The 15,672-nt window shown below is 41.2% G+C and overlaps 1 protein-coding gene across 4 annotated transcripts; it reads left to right on the plus strand.

The window, feature by feature from the left end:
- Window positions 1–365: 365 nt before the first annotated feature.
- On the plus strand, window positions 366–5,743 carry RAN (RAN, member RAS oncogene family). Of its 4 annotated transcripts, none has more exons than XM_001366512.5 (7): window positions 366–1,172; window positions 1,995–2,039; window positions 2,489–2,573; window positions 2,659–2,784; window positions 3,833–4,020; window positions 4,347–4,517; window positions 4,604–5,743. In XM_001366512.5, the coding sequence occupies exons 2-7, from the start codon at window positions 2,004–2,006 to the stop codon at window positions 4,646–4,648; spliced, it is 651 nt and encodes a 216-aa protein (XP_001366549.1). In that variant the 5' UTR covers window positions 366–1,172; window positions 1,995–2,003; the 3' UTR covers window positions 4,649–5,743. The 4 variants fall into 4 exon arrangements, with proteins under 4 accessions (XP_001366549.1, XP_007489678.1, XP_056677899.1 ...); XM_007489616.3 differs by having other exon boundaries at window positions 427–640; XM_056821921.1 differs by having other exon boundaries at window positions 1,151–1,327.
- The last annotated feature ends 9,929 nt before the right edge of the window (window positions 5,744–15,672 follow it).

Genomic DNA, 15,672 nt, shown 5'->3' on the forward strand with positions numbered 1-15,672 from the left:
AACTTGTTGATTATGTCAACATGAATTCTGGAAGTCCCAAGTGAACTTGGGGCTTCCAGAATTCACGTTGACAACTACCTCACAGTTATCTAAGTCGAATTAGAAGTGAAGCGCTTTGCAAACTCAGAAGCCATGGATGAATAGCCAGCACAGAGGTGGCACTTTAAAATTTGCAAAAGCGCTTTATGCCATATGACATCTATTATTATAATTTTTTGAAGACTAAATTGGTGCCTTTTGTCTCAGCCTTTTCGGTTTCCTGGCGGGCTCAAGTTGGGCCCCTACATCCCGGAAGGCAGTGGGCCAAGGATTGGAGAGGCCCTGGAGTTTCTATTTGGCGGGAGCCCACCACCCCCGACCCCACCTCCCTCCCTCTCCTTTCTAATTTCCCTCTAGAGGCGGTTGCTGCGCGCGCGCTCCCGTGAATGCCCTAGCAGTGCCTGTGTAGCGCATGCGCAAGAGCCGGCCGCGCTCCGAGGCAAGTCTGAGAGCTGGGTGAAGTGAAGGTGGGGCCAGGAAAGAAGGCAAAAGAAGCTCGAGCGCGCTTCCGCAGCTATAGCAGCAGTGCTTTGGAGCGCATGCGCACAAGCTAGCCGGAAGCCGAGGTGGGACCGTGGCCCAGCGCGAGAGCGCGGTAAAGGTATGGGAAGGTGGTGGGAAAGTAGGGGATAAAAGGATCTGGAGGAATCATTGGAGCGCGCTCTCGCTGCAGCCCTAGTAGGCCTTTGGGGAGCGCATGCGCACATGGGCCTGAAGGGGAGAGCGCTGTAAAAGCTTGGCTGGGCGGAGTAGGAGGAATTAGAGTCAGGAGCATCCTCGTTTGAGGGAGCGCATGCGCCAGAATCAGCCGCAGCGCTCTTAAGAGCACTGTAAAGATCAGGCGTTTGCGCGCTCCCGGCCCGTCTGTTCGTTTCTTCCTTCCCGCCCACCACCTCTATGCCCCGCCTCCTTCCCCTTTTTTGGGGGTGGCCGGTAACGTAACGTCGACTTGGGCGCGCGGCGCTCCGCGCACGTGGGGGCACGTTGCGCCGTTGCCCCGCCTCCTTTCCCTCCCCTCGGCCCCTCCCTATTCCGCGCGCGCGGCGGCGTCGGCTGCGTCTCCGGGTATTTGAATCGCGCTTCCGCCATCTTTCCATCGTTCAGTCAGGCGGAGACGGAGACGCTTCTGGAAGGTAGCGGCGGAGCCCAGCGCTAGGGGCCCGGCCTTAGGCCGGTGTAGGGAGACGAAGGGCGGCGGGTGTGGGAGAAGACGCCATCGCGGGCCGGCACCGATAAGGGGGCGGCGGGGGTGGGGCCCCCCCTCCCTATGCTTCTCTCTCTGAGGGAGGTGGGCGCCCGCGCTTGAAGGGAGGCCGTGCCGCGCCGCGCCGGGGCGGGTTGGGCTGGGCTGGGTTGGGTTGGGTTGGGTTTGGCTTGGCGCGCTTTGTGTGAGGAGGCCCGGGCCGTGTAGGCCATGCGGAGGCCGCGGGCCGTGAGGGAGTCGGGGAAAGGGGCAAGTGGATGTGCGCGTGAGTGTGAGGCGGGGGGGGGGGGCGGCGCAGCCAGCCTTCCCTCCTTCCCAGCCCCTCTCCCTCCCCTCCCGCTGCGGGCCCCATGACCAGGCGGTTTTCCTGGGCTCATCTCAGTCTCCGCCTTCCTTTTTTGGCGCCCCCCGTAGACTCACTCCAGCCCCCGGCGGTTGAATGAATTCGGAACTCCGGGAGAAAAGGGCAGCCGCCATTTGCGCCTCATTCATCCCCCTCCTCGCCATCCCTCGCCCCACGCGGGTGGGGGGGAGGAGCCGCCGCCTCGGCCGCGGCCTCAGCAAGGGATGAATGGGGCCGAGTAGGCCGCGTTCCGGCCTGTTTACAGGGGAATGTGGGGCGCTTTTTGGGGCCGCCGGGGCACGTGGCGGGGGGATGGCTGCCGAGCCTAGGGGGAGGAGCATGTGGCCTCCTGTCCACCTTGCAGGGACCCCGAGGAACTCAAACCGTTGTCTCTTCCCTATTTTTTAGAACATCACGATGGCCGCCCAAGGAGAACCCCAAGTGCAGTTCAAAGTACGTAATTCTTGGAGGGCTATGATTGTCCCAATCAAGGGGAAGGGGGATTCTTTTCTGCACCAGTTGGTTGGAAAGGCCTTGTTTATGAAAAAGAGCAGTTTGGGTTCCCGTCTCCCCTCTTGCCTAAGTCTGAGAAGAAACTCTTATAATTGGTAACTTTCTAAATAGTAACAAAGCCCCTTATTTCACCCAGGACCTGGAAGGTATATGTTAACTATGTGTTTAAGAACACATTTAGATGATCTGGTCAGCTTAAAAATTTGTTTCATGCATCCTGAAAACGATGTTGTTACTTAAAACCATAATAGTCCTCTTAATTTACCTAATGTGCATAGTTATGTTAAATGAGTGTTGAAGGCATTTAGATGATATTTTTTGAAATATGAAGTTGAGGTTGTTTTTATATCGTTTTTTAAGATCCATCGAAAATACTTTTTCTTCAACAGCTTGTATTAGTTGGTGATGGAGGTACTGGAAAAACTACATTTGTAAAACGTCACTTGACTGGTGAATTTGAGAAGAAGTATGTAGGTATGTGGTTTTTTTTTTTTTATAATTGCACAAATTTCAATAAAGCAAAAATAATGAACTAAATCAAAACCTTTCACTATTCCAGCCACCTTGGGTGTTGAGGTCCATCCCCTTGTGTTCCATACTAACAGAGGTCCTATTAAATTCAACGTATGGGATACAGCTGGCCAAGAGAAATTTGGTGGTCTGAGAGATGGTTATTACATCCAAGGTAAGTGTGCAGCTATATTGCATATTTATGTCTGTGAGCTGTCAGTTTCCAAAAGTTGACTTAAGGTATATGTAAACATTTTCATTTGTGATTTCTGGTCTTTGGGTGAGCTGTTGTATTTAGTGTTTGGAGAACTAAAATTTGAATCTTAGCTGGTCTATTTGGATATAATCAAATCCAAATTGTTTTCCTGGTTTTAAGACAAAAACTTAAAGGACTGTCTGAAGTCCTTTTTATTAGTGAAATCCATTCTCTCCATGACCTTGCCTTGTTGCAACAAGCAAAAAAGGTATCTGTATAGTTTGTCTGAGATACTAGTTAAAAACATAGCATAATTTTTTGTTGCTTAAACATACAACAATCAAATTAGCTGTTTTTCATATCTAAACTTTGGGAAATTTTTAGGTACTTGGGTGTTTGGGAAAAGGTATAGCTTTAGTATGTGGTTACAAAAATCTTTACACTTGTAAAGTGAACTTACAAACACAACAAGTATTGGGCAAAAATGACAGGATTTAGAACTTGAAAAGAGACCCTAAAAATCACATAGTTTGATCCTTCTCAATCTTTAAAGAAACTAAAGTCTAAAGTGTTAAAGCCATTTCTCTCAGAAGCCTTTTGACTTCAAATCTAATGTATTGTTTAACACCTGTAAGTGTATAAAACATTGCATATTTAGTTTAAGAAGTTATGTCTTGCTGCCTCTGGGCCTTTCAATGTGAACTCTCATCCCTTAATGTGACTTCTCATCTCTTAAATTCCTGGTTTTATTTTAAAATAAGACTTGTCTTTTGTGTTCTTGAAATTAAAAGTAAGGGGGTTTTGGGATCATCTAATAACTAACATTTATATAGAGCTTTTATGTTACTTGATCTTTATAACAACTCTGAAATAGATGCTATAATTACCTATTCTTTAAATTAGGAAATTGAGGCTGAAACTTACTTGCTCAGAATCTGCATGGGGTGGTAGTGCCTTGAGGTTGAGGTATGATTCAAACAGGACTCCTGTCTTCATTAACTTCATATTCCTTTGAATTTCTTTTCAGCTCAGTGTGCCATTATAATGTTTGATGTAACATCCAGAGTTACTTACAAGAATGTACCTAACTGGCATAGAGATCTGGTACGAGTATGTGAAAATATCCCTATAGTGTTGTGTGGCAACAAAGTGGATATTAAGGACAGAAAAGTCAAGGCGAAATCAATTGTCTTCCATAGGAAGAAGAATCTCCAGGTAGGTCTTAAAATTGACTGTTTATATCATACAAGACACATTCTTGTTGGGTAACATGTTATGTGGCATTCAGGATAATCACTAAACAACCTGATTTGTGGAGTGCTTTTCTGTGTTAGATTATTAATGTGTTTTTTAAACCTATGTGACTTAGGGGTGTTTTAGTAGGAATAGACAGTTTTAATTGAAATTTAAGAAATGTTGAAATTGCATTTAAAAGACAACAAAACAGCTTAATTGAACAACTTATAGAATACCTGAGTGTTGTGTTGACACATTACTAGTTGTTTTTTTTAATTGGGGGGATTGTTTTTGTTTTTAAACAGTACTATGACATTTCAGCCAAAAGTAACTACAACTTTGAGAAGCCCTTCCTTTGGCTTGCTAGAAAACTTATTGGAGACCCTAATTTGGAGTTTGTTGCCATGCCTGCTCTTGCACCTCCAGAGGTTGTCATGGACCCAGCACTGGCAGCACAGTATGAGCAGGACTTACAGGTATTGATTATTTTCTACTTAATCAGATTGTATAGTATACTTTATTTCATTCCTTGAAAACTAATAACTTCTTAACCATTTTCCAGATTGCTCAGACAACTGCGCTCCCTGATGAAGATGATGACCTGTAAGGGAATGAAGCTAGAGCCCAGCGTCAGAGGTCTAGTTTTATAGGCAACTGTCCTGTGATGTCAGTGGTGTAGCGTGTTTGCCACTTTATTATATAGCTGAGCAGAACATGTGCTTAATCTTTGGGATGCTGAAGGAGATGAATGGGCTTCGGAGTGAATGTGGCAGTTTAAAAAAAATATAATTCATATTTTGGACCTGCGTATTTAGCTGTTTTGGACCGCAATTACGTCCCCTTGAGTTTCAAATATAAGACTGCTGCAGTCCCATCACATTATTCAGTGGTGAATCTTGTTTGTTACTGTCATTCCCATTCCTTTTTTCGTTTAGATCATAATAAAGTTGTATTTCAAATATCTAAGCAAGTGAGCTCTTATCCCTTGTTTACAAAATAAGCATTTTAAAACCTGTTTTGTATGGTCTATGGTAGATAAATACCATGTTACTATTTAAATGGCCTTTACGTTTTTATGACTAGTTGTTTTTAAACATCATCATCAGTTAAGATACATTTGAGTCATACATTTCACAAAGTAAAGATAGGTGCTGGACAGGTTAAAAAAAACTTTGTGCTACTGTTAGATGATTGGTCACAACTTGGTAATATAAAGTTTAAAAGTGTGAGCATATTTTATTTAGACAGTAATTAAAGGTTTTCACACTAGCTAGTGTACCTAAGGTGGATTTTTGGAAGGATAAAGTTGAAGAATAAAATAATCACATGAATATTGTATCTTTTTCCTGTGTATGAGCTGTCAATAGAATAGAATTTAATTTATGTGGATTGAGTATCAGTTGAATGCAGCTTTTTAAAAACTAATGCTTAGCATACATGGGAATGGTAACCATGCTTTGAAAGGGTGGCTTAAAGTGATTATGAAATAAGCTAGACTGTTAACTTCAACTTTGATAAGTTTTAAATCCACTGTAGGCAAAGTATTCTTATTGGGAAGGAAGCATTAATCAGGTAACTGCTGGGATGACCACCACCGGAATAGTGAGAAAATGGACCATTTTCAGTGATGTCAATCTAAATTGAAGCCTTGGAATGAGTTTTGTATTTTGGGTTCTATAATAAAAGTGAAGCATTTAATTTATTTTTATTTTGCATGATTTCTCCATTTTAGCAATTGGGTTTTTTTGAATGTGGGACCCAGGGCAACTCTTCCTATGAGGAAGAAGAAATCTTCCAACATGTGGGCATTTTTGCTTAGGTAGTATTCTGCCCTATCAACCAAGAAGAGATTTCTAGAGAACTGGCTATTCACCAATTAAGTGACTAATAAAAGCTATTCATGTATTATCCTAGATGAGTCATGTGCCACTGATAAACCAGATTCTCAGAACTACTAGTACTCCTACACTGAACAAAGTATTTCAGTCCTTTGTTTAGGTTTGAAAACACATTTTGAATTTAATTCATTTGGTGAATTTTAACCAGTAGGAACTGCATGACATAATCCATGTGACTAGGAGGTAAAGGCTCGTGGCTTAAATATTAGTACAGCTAGCTGTTGCTGCTACTAGTGGAAGAAATTATCTACAAGAAATAGTTAAATTGAGAAAGGATGCCCAAGAGCACTTAATTGGCTTCATGGATCAGATGTGGTCTAGTCTTGAGGGTGGGACAAACGTTTCTAGATGTAGTTTTTGGCATAGAAAGTTTTAAATTTGAGTTTTCAGAAACATTTCCATATTACTGGTGAAGTTTATCAAAGGGCCAGAGCTAAGAACGAAAGTGCTATGTCATGGGGTGGTAATTTGGGTAGTTTATATTAAAGCCCACAAATGTAAAAAGTGATACAAACCTCACCCTGTAGTAGCAACATTTGAGGGAAATGCCCAGGGGAAGGGAGTTTTGGCCTAGGTAGTCTTGGAATTGTGAATGGAGCAAAAGGGAAATTCCAAATTGTTGATTTGGTTGGGGAGAAATTGGCATGAACACAGCAAGATGCCCTGTAATATGTGGTGGAGATATGAAGCTTAGTTCTAGGCCTCCTAGGTAGCTGATTAGTTTTCATATTCCATCAATAGGGCAGGATGGCTCAGATTAAAGAGTGGGTCAACACAAAAGGGGGGGGGGTAGATTTGTAACAACCATTGAATATTTAAGTTTTCTGAGATCACCAGAAAGGTTAACTTTTCATAGTGAATGATTATGTGAATATATCACTATGATGACATTCCATAAGTCAAGATGAAATTCCCTTTCAAAGTGAGCAAATTGAGTTGTGACTGAAAATAATGACTTGTAAACTGTTAGCACTATGAAAAACAATACCACGCAGATGGTCAATACCCTCAATACACTGACATATTGTCTTCATGTTCAAGAATTCTGAAATCCCCACATCTGACCATAAAAATCTTAACACTTTTCACATCTTTCTCTGCCTTTTTTTTTTTTACAAAACCCTGCTCTTAATCCTCATCATGACTGATCCATCAATCCCTCAAATTTCTCCCAGACCATCTCCCCTGCATTAATCACTCTTCCTCTTCTTGACCTCTTGGTGAACCAATTCAGCACTGCTCTGCCCTCTTGAATCCCTAGCTCCCTTATATGACCATTTAGGGCCAGCCAAGCCTTAGCCTTGGTTCATTCCACCATTTGTCTCCTTTGAGCTTACACATGAGCTACTGAACAAAAGTGGAGAAAATCACAATTGTTGACTGGGTCCGCCATGAATTTGTTATACAACCTCAATGGGCTTTCCCTGCTATTAGACAATCCTACTACACTCCCCTTACCGACTCACTCTTGGACTCCTCACAACAGCTTTTCCAAACCTTGTCATCCTTCCTCAAACCTTCACCTCTTATTCTCCCTACTCAACTGACAACCTTATTTAATGGAAAAAAAAATTGAGGTTATTCGCTGCGTTTCCACTTCTCCCCTTTTCCTTATCTATCAGATTTCTGCCTCTCTCTCCACCTATTTAAGTTGGTCTTATTCAATACCAAGATGAATCTCCTTGTTCAAGCAATCCCATTCTATCATCTCTAAGAATCTCCACCAACATCCCTATTCCTTATTTTTAATCCTCCCCTCTCTTTTGACTCCTTTCCTACTATCAACAAACAAACCTATATCTCTCCCATCCTGAAAAAACCCTCACTTGATTCTTACATCCCTGATATTGTCATCTCTTGCCTTTTGTCCTCTAAACACCAAAAGTCTATCAACAATAGGTGCCTCCACTGTCTCTACTCCCACTCTATCTTTAACCCCTTACAATCTGGCTCCTCATAAACTACTTTTTCCAACCTTTATTATTGATATACTTGTCAAAACCAATAGTTTTTTTTTCCAATTCTTATTCTCCTGGATCTCTCTGACACTTGATCACATTATCCTCCTTGATATTTTCTCTAGATTTTTCAGGACATCATATTCTGTTTTTCCTCTTATCTGAATACTCTCCTGTCTCTTTTTTTGGAACCTCCTCCAGATCATACCCTCTGATCAGATGCCCTTCAGGATTCTGCCTTGGGCCCTCTTTTTTTCTTCCTTTATCCTATTTGGAAATGGATAGACAGGAGACATCTTAAATTCAATATATCCAATATATTCAAATTTTCAATATATTCAAATATATTTGGATATATATATATATATATATATATATATATATATACACAAAACAGATTTTATTTTTTCCCTTTAAACCTTCATCCCCCTTCCTAATACCCGAGGTTCCAAACCTATGAGTTATCCTGGATTCCTTACTATCTTACCCTACATGTCCAAGCTGTTGCCCAAACCTGTTGATTTGACCTTCACATCTCTCCTTTCTCTCCTGTCACCACCACCCATCTAGTGCAGACCCTTACCTCTTTCCTGGACAATTGCAGTAACTTGTAGGGTCACCCTGCCCTCAAGCCTCTTCCCCACTCCTATTCATTCTCTATTCATCCACTAAAGTGATTTTCCTAAAATGCAAATCAGATCATATTTCCACCCTACTCTATAAATAAACTCCAGTAGCTCCCTATTGCTCCAGGAGCAAATAAAAAATCCTATTTGTCATTTGAAGCCCTGCATAATGCATCTCCAACCTTTTCAGCCTCCTTTTCCTTACTCTGTAAATTGTATTCTTTGATCCAGTGACACTGGCCTCCTGGCTCTTCTTCTGAACATGATAATCCCCGTGCATTTTCGATGGCTATTCCCCATGTCCTGAACACCCTTTTTGACTACTGATCTTTACTATCTGCCTTTAAGTCCTAACTGGCTATTCCCCATGTCCTGAACACCCTTTTTGACTACTGATCTTTACTATCTGCCTTTAAGTCCTAACTAAAAGCTTATCTTCTACCTGAAACCTTCCCTAACCCCTCAATTTCAATTCTTTCCTTCTTTTAATCATTTACTATTTATCCTAGCTTGCATCATATACTTTTGTTTGCTTAATGTCACTTCCATTAGAATGTAAGTTCCTTGAAGGCAGGAGATGCCTTTTGCGTCTTTTAGTGTCTCCAAGACTTAGCACAGTATCTGGCACATAATAGATGCTTAATGAATGAATACCATTTATAAATTAACACATTAAACTTGTTTTCTATTTTGACTTGTTCAGTTTGCTCAGTCATAAATTTGACTAATATCTGTTTAGTCCCATAGTTGCACATTCAGGTGGAAAATTTCAAGGGACTAAGCAAATCTGGTCATCTAGCAAAAGAGTTTTCTCTTGTGGCAATGAAGAGTGAAAGGAAATTTACTTTTGCTCCTCTTTCTTCCTCCCCGGAGGCTGGAGGGGTGTGTGTGGAAGGGTGGAGAGGATATTAGGAATTGTGGTTGTTGGTTTTAAAGGACCACTTTTAGGTATTTGGAACAGAATAAATAGAAGTGTATTTAATTAACTTAGGAAATTCTTTATGCTTTTCTGGTCACTCTCCACATTACCAGCCATAGGATTTCATTTTATTTTCTCTCTAAATTACATAACTCATTCAAGCAATTTTTCTATTTCAGTTTTCTTAAAGTACAAATTCACTATATTGAAGACAATGGAGCTATACAAAGAAAGGATTATTGTCTTCAGTTATTACCTGTGGAGGTAATATGACCCATGTTTAGGAAATGGTTGCATAGCTAGCTGTACCCAAGTACAGAGGGTTAGTTGTTAACTGAAGTGAGTAGAAACTAGGTGGAATTAATTCCTAGAAGAGAATCTTTGGAGAGAGGAATGAAAAACCATTTATTAGATATGTACAATGGGATGATCATTGAGGCCACAGTAACAAGAATTGAGACAGCCCTTGCCCTCAAGAAGCTTACCTCTTAAGAGAATGGGGGAACTTGTAGGGAAGTTGTGGCCAGAGAGTAGGATTTTGGTCTGGAAGGTCACAGAGATAGAGTGGAGCAATGGGGTATTTGCCTTTCCAGAAACAATGGTAATTCATAGTTTACTCTTCCCTGAATAGAAGATGGAAATAAGGTCTGAGGAAGAGGGTAGTAGGGTAAGAGGAGAGGAGGAATAAGCATTGATATATGCACTTAGGCAATAAAGATTCTAAAGCCATCACAGGCATCCTGGCCTTTCACTATTGGTGCTGACTTTTGTGTTGCCACTAGACTTTGGTGACTCTGAGAGAGAGAATGAGGCTAGGGATTCTGCAACACTGCTTCACTCAGATCTAATTCATGCACAAGCCAAGACATTACCCCATGATGTCTTTGAAAAAGAAGGAGAAACAACAATAATTCTACTCACATATTTTATGAATACTCTCTCATTTCATCCTCATAACAATCCTGGAAGATAGGTGCTTTATAGTGCCCATTTTACAGATGGGGAAACTGAGGTAAACCAGATTAAGTGACTTGCCCTGGGTTACACAGCTAGAAAGGGTCTGAGGCCAAATTTGAAGACAGGTCTTCCCAACTCCAGGTTCTATCCACTGGGCCCATATAGCTGCCTCAGGATGGAATGTGAATGGGATGGAGGACCACAGCATTCCATTCATAAGACCAAGAAAGTGTGCCAAGCCTGGGGACTCAAAGAACAGGAATGAGTTTTATAGTTGTGTGTTTTCAAAGGGCACCTATGTGAAAGAAACTCGTGGAAAAGATACATTGGGCTAAATTTAGAATGGGAGATGTGGAAAGAAATTTTAAAGATTAGTCATTAAAATTCAACTAACTTTTTGGAGCATGTTAGCATTGCTTGGTACTAAGATGGGATACAAAGAAGAATGAGACATAGTGCCTGCCCCAAATTGCTTAAAACAGGAAATTTTAAGACATATACAAAGAGCATCTGAAGCATATAGTATGTACAAAAGGTTGGGATAAATTTACTTCTAATGAGGAGGGGAAAAGGTCTCCTAGAGGGAGAGCTGAAAGGTTGGGTAGAGAATGGGAGAGGCAAAGCCAAAGATAAAATGGATTTTATTGGGAGATAAAACTTGAAAGGAGAGGTTGGGACTAGATTGTAGAGGGTCTTGATGGCCATAGGTTGGATGTGGATATTTCATGTTGAACTGCAATAATTTTTACCTTAAACTTTTCTTAAACTTTGAATTTTGAAGGTCAGCCAGTTTCCAAGCTAAAGTATTTCACTCCCAGGCCTCGAGGCATCTCACTGGGCTGGCTTTTGTTCAAGGAAAAACAGGTGGAAACCTGTTCCTTATTTATCTGTAAATGAGAACTCTCTTTGGCAAGAAAAGTGAGCAAGCCCTAGCCACCATGTTGGACTATTGGGACCCAGCCACTTGTGAGGAAGAAAGGGTGTGTTAGTGTCCTTAAGTCCCACCTCTTCCTGTGATGAAGTAATGAGGGAGGAATTGGGATCCTCTAAGTCCGCCTTCTCAGAGCTATTTACCAATCAGTGATGACTTGGAATGTCCAGGGGAAGGCCTGAGTGGTGAGGTCACAGGATTATATTAGACCTTCATGAAAGGAATTCTCTTTTCCCTCATGCTTTTGCTTACTCTTTGGTTCACTTGGGTGCTCATTTGTCTTTCAGAGGGAATAAAATGGCCAGTTTAGGAATGCCTGTAATTGTTGATTCATGAATGAATTTAAAATTAAGAGACAATCCATCTCACAGAATTTCCATCATTACTTGGATTTGCATTCAGATATTGGAGAGCCACTGAAGGTTCTCCAGCAGGGGCACTCAAGCTGTCATAGGAAGACACCAGGTAGTCTTGGTGGTGGGAGTTGAACTAGTCAGCAGGCAGAGGCTAGCAATGGGGATATGATTTATGCAACAATGAGGGCAATGCCATTGACAGTGAAGATCTCATGGGTTAAGGAGGAGAGATTGGAGATGTAGAAGGGGGACAGATTTGATTGAGTTGGATGTGGTAGGAAAGTAAGATCAGAGATGATTCCCAGATTCATTCAAGCCTGGAAATTTTGGTGCAGAAATAGGATGAACAGATTTGCAGGGAGAGAGGTTGAATTTTGATATATTAGGTCTGGGTTGCTAGGGGATGTACAGCTTGAGATACTTCCCAGGCCTTTAGGAATGTGGGCCTAAAACTCAGATGTGGATCTTTATCTGTCTTAAGTGTAGAAAGGAAGCTGATGACACCCTCAAGCACCCCTCAATAACCCTAGTTAGAATGAGTAGGTTTGTCCAAGACTGAACAATAAACCCAATGATCTCAGCCTAGATAGGAGAATGAGATATAATCTAATCTCAAGCACCTTTTTGTTTTAGAAATTTTTCCCATTGTAATTCCATGTGAACTGGAATGACCTCCAGGAGCTGATGCAGTGTGAAAGGAACAGAACCAGGAGAATAATGTACATAGAGACTGATACAATGTGGTACAATCAAATGTAATGGACAGCGTGGAGGGATCTATAAGAAAGAACACTGTCCACATTCAGAGGAAAAACCGTGGGAGTAGAAACACAGAAGAAAAACAACTGCTTGACTACATGGATCGAGGAGGATATGATTAGGGATGTAGACTCCAAATGAACATCCTAGTGCAAACATCAACAGCATGGAAATAGGTTTTGATCAAGGACACATGTAAAACCCAGTGAAATTGCGTGTCAACTGTGGGAAGGGTGGGAGTAGGGGAGGGAAATAATATGATTCTTGTAACCAAGAAATAATGTTATAAATGGACTAAATATATTAATTTAAATAAAAAAAAGAAATTTCTCCCATTGTTTCTAGGTCTCTCTCAGGTAGTTCAGCTTCTCTTACCTCTATAAAAGCCAAATCAATTGTCCTTCCTTTCCTTTCTTCCCCAAAGTGACTCTAGCACCCCAAATTCTTCTGTTTGTTGGACATTTCTGTAATGGAGATTCCCACTTAAGTGGTGCATTTTCCCAGAGACATTGTTCCTAGAGTCTCAGAGCTTAGGTCAGTGTGTTGTGGGCATGACTCTGTGTGGTGACCATAAAAACTCTGCCTCCTTTGTCCTGATTAAACACTTGTTCTTTTTAACTATTTTAGTGATTCTGTGTTTTTCAAGATTGACAAAAGTGAGGACTAGATGTTTTAAGATTTCCTATACTTAGGGGCAGCTGGGTGGCTCAGTGGAGAGAGAGCTAGACCTAGAGATAAGAGGAGGTTCTGGTTTGAATCTGGCCTCAGACACTTCCTATCTGTGTGACTCTGGGCAAGTCACTTAGTCCCCATTGCCTAGCTCTTACCACTCTTCTGCCTTGGAACCATTACTTAGTATATATTAGGGAATGATCCAGTCAGGCTCTTCCTTTGTTCCTTCCTTTGTTCCTTCCTTCGTTCCTTCGTTCGTTCGTTCGTTCGTTCGTTCGTTCGTTCGTTCGTTCCTTCCTTCCTTCCTTCCTTCCTTCCTTCCTTCCTTCCTTCCTTCCTTCCGTCTTAGAATGGATAGTGTATATTGGTTCCAAGGTAGAAGACTGGTATGAGTTACGTAATGCAGATTAAGTGACTTGCTCAGGATCACAACAGCTAGGAAGTGTTTAGGCCTGGCTCTCGAATCTATTGAGCTACCTAACTGCCTTCTATCCCATCTACTTTCATTGCCACCCCCTGATATCTTCACTCATTCTCTTCTGCCTTAGGGTAAGATAAAAACTCAATATACATTTACTGGCTCCTACTTAATGTTCCAGTCTTATCTCATTACTCCTTTTTATGCATAACAGTCAAGCTGGCTTACTAGCTATTGCTTATAGATGGCCTTCCATCATCTGTCTCTCTGCATTTGAGTAAATGGTTGTCCATATCTGGAATTGCACTTCTTCCTTTACTTCTGCCTGGGAAAATTCCTATCTTCAAAGCACAGCAAAAGAAGATCTTGTGATGTTCTAGTTGTTAGAGATTCTCTCCTTGAAATTACGTTTGTTACTCTGTACATGACTTTGTATTTGCTTGTATACTATGATAAAATCACTCCAGACTTTTCATCTTGATCTCCAATGTAGACACACTAGAAAACGCTTTCCTTTTCTATGTTTCTTTCTTTTTTCTATGTTTCTTTCTATGTTTTCTATGTTTCTGTTTCTTTCTTTCTTTCTTTCTTTTCTTTCTTTCTTTCTTTCTTTCTTCTTTCTTCTTCTTTCTTTCTTTCTTTCTTTCTTTCTTTCTTTCTTTCTTTCTTTCTTTCTTTCTTTCTTTCTTTCTTTTCTTTCTTTCTTTCTTCTTTCTTTCTTTCTTTCTTTCTTTCTTTCTTTCTTTCTTTCTTTCTTTCTTTCTTCTTTCTTTCTTTCTTCCTTTCTTCCTTTCTTCCTCCTCCTCCTCCTCCTCCTCCTCTTCCTCCTCCTCTTCCTCCTCCTCCTCCTCCTCCTCCTCTTCCTCCTCCTCCTCCTCTTCCTCCTCCTCCTCCTCCTCCTCCTCCTCCTCCTCCTCCTCCTCCTCCTCCTCCTCCTCCTCCTCCTCCTCCTCCTCCTCCTCCTCCTCCCTCCTCCTCCTCCTCCTCCTCCTCTCCTCCTCCTCCTCCTCCTCCTCCTCCTTCTTCTTCTTCTTCTTCTTCTTCTTCTTCTTCTTCTTCTTCTTCTTCTTCTTCTTCTTCTTCTTCTTCTTCTTCTTCTTCTTCTTCTTCTTCTTCTTCTTCTTCTTCTTCTTCTTCTTCTTCTTCTTCTTTTCTTCTTCTTCTTCTTCTTCTTCTTCTTCTTCTTCTTCTTCTCTTCTTCTTCTTCTTCTTCTTCTTCTTCTTCTTCTTCTTCTTCTTCTTCTTCTTCTTCTTCTTCTTCTTCTTCTTCTTCTTCTTCTTCTTTTCTTCTTCTTCTTCTTCTTCTTCTTCTTCTTCTTCTTCTTCTTCTTCTTCTTCTTCTTCTTCTTCTTCTCTTCTTCTTCTTCTTCTTCTTCTTCTTCTTCTTCTTCTTCTTCTTCTTCTTCTTCTTCTTCTTCTTCTTCTTCTTCTTCTTCTTCTTCTTCTTCTTCTTCTTCTTCTTCTTCCCTTATCTCCTTTCTTATTAGTTCTAAGGGCAGAAGAATGATAAAGGCTAGGCAAAAGAAATTATGTGACTTGCTCAGGGTAACACCTCTAGGAAATATTGAGACTAGATTTGAGCCCAGGACCTCCATTCTCTAGGCCTGGTTGGCTCTCAATCCACCAAGCTACCTGCTTCCTAGAAAATACTTGTTGAATCAAGACCCGTTACTATCAGTCATCATCCTATCCTTTCAACCTTATCCCATGACACTCTTTCATATAATCTTCTTTCCAGGGAGACCAATCCTTAATTTCCTTGGCTCTTCTTTGCTCCTACCATTCTACATGCCTTCCTTTCTTTCCTCTCTCTCATTTGGAAGCTTATTCTTACTGCAAGATTCAGACTGGTGCTTTCTTTGAAGACTAATTATTTATTGAGCCCTGAGATGCTGGTGAAGACAGAAATACAAAACATTTGGGGAGATTATCTATAGTATATCCTAAATGCTCATTGATTTCTTTTGGAAACTTCCATCTAACTTCAAAGAGCTTTTTAAAGCCTGAAGAATAACATCTGCTACTTTGAAATGACAATTTTTACTAATCAGTTATATCTCTGAAATGAAAAAATCAAACACAGCCCAAACTCCTCAGAATATATTATAATCTTTTTTCCTTCTAGAATATTTATATA

The sequence above is a fragment of the Monodelphis domestica genome, chromosome 3 (genome assembly GCF_027887165.1).
Source record: "Monodelphis domestica isolate mMonDom1 chromosome 3, mMonDom1.pri, whole genome shotgun sequence".
Lineage (NCBI taxonomy): Eukaryota > Metazoa > Chordata > Mammalia > Didelphimorphia > Didelphidae > Monodelphis > Monodelphis domestica.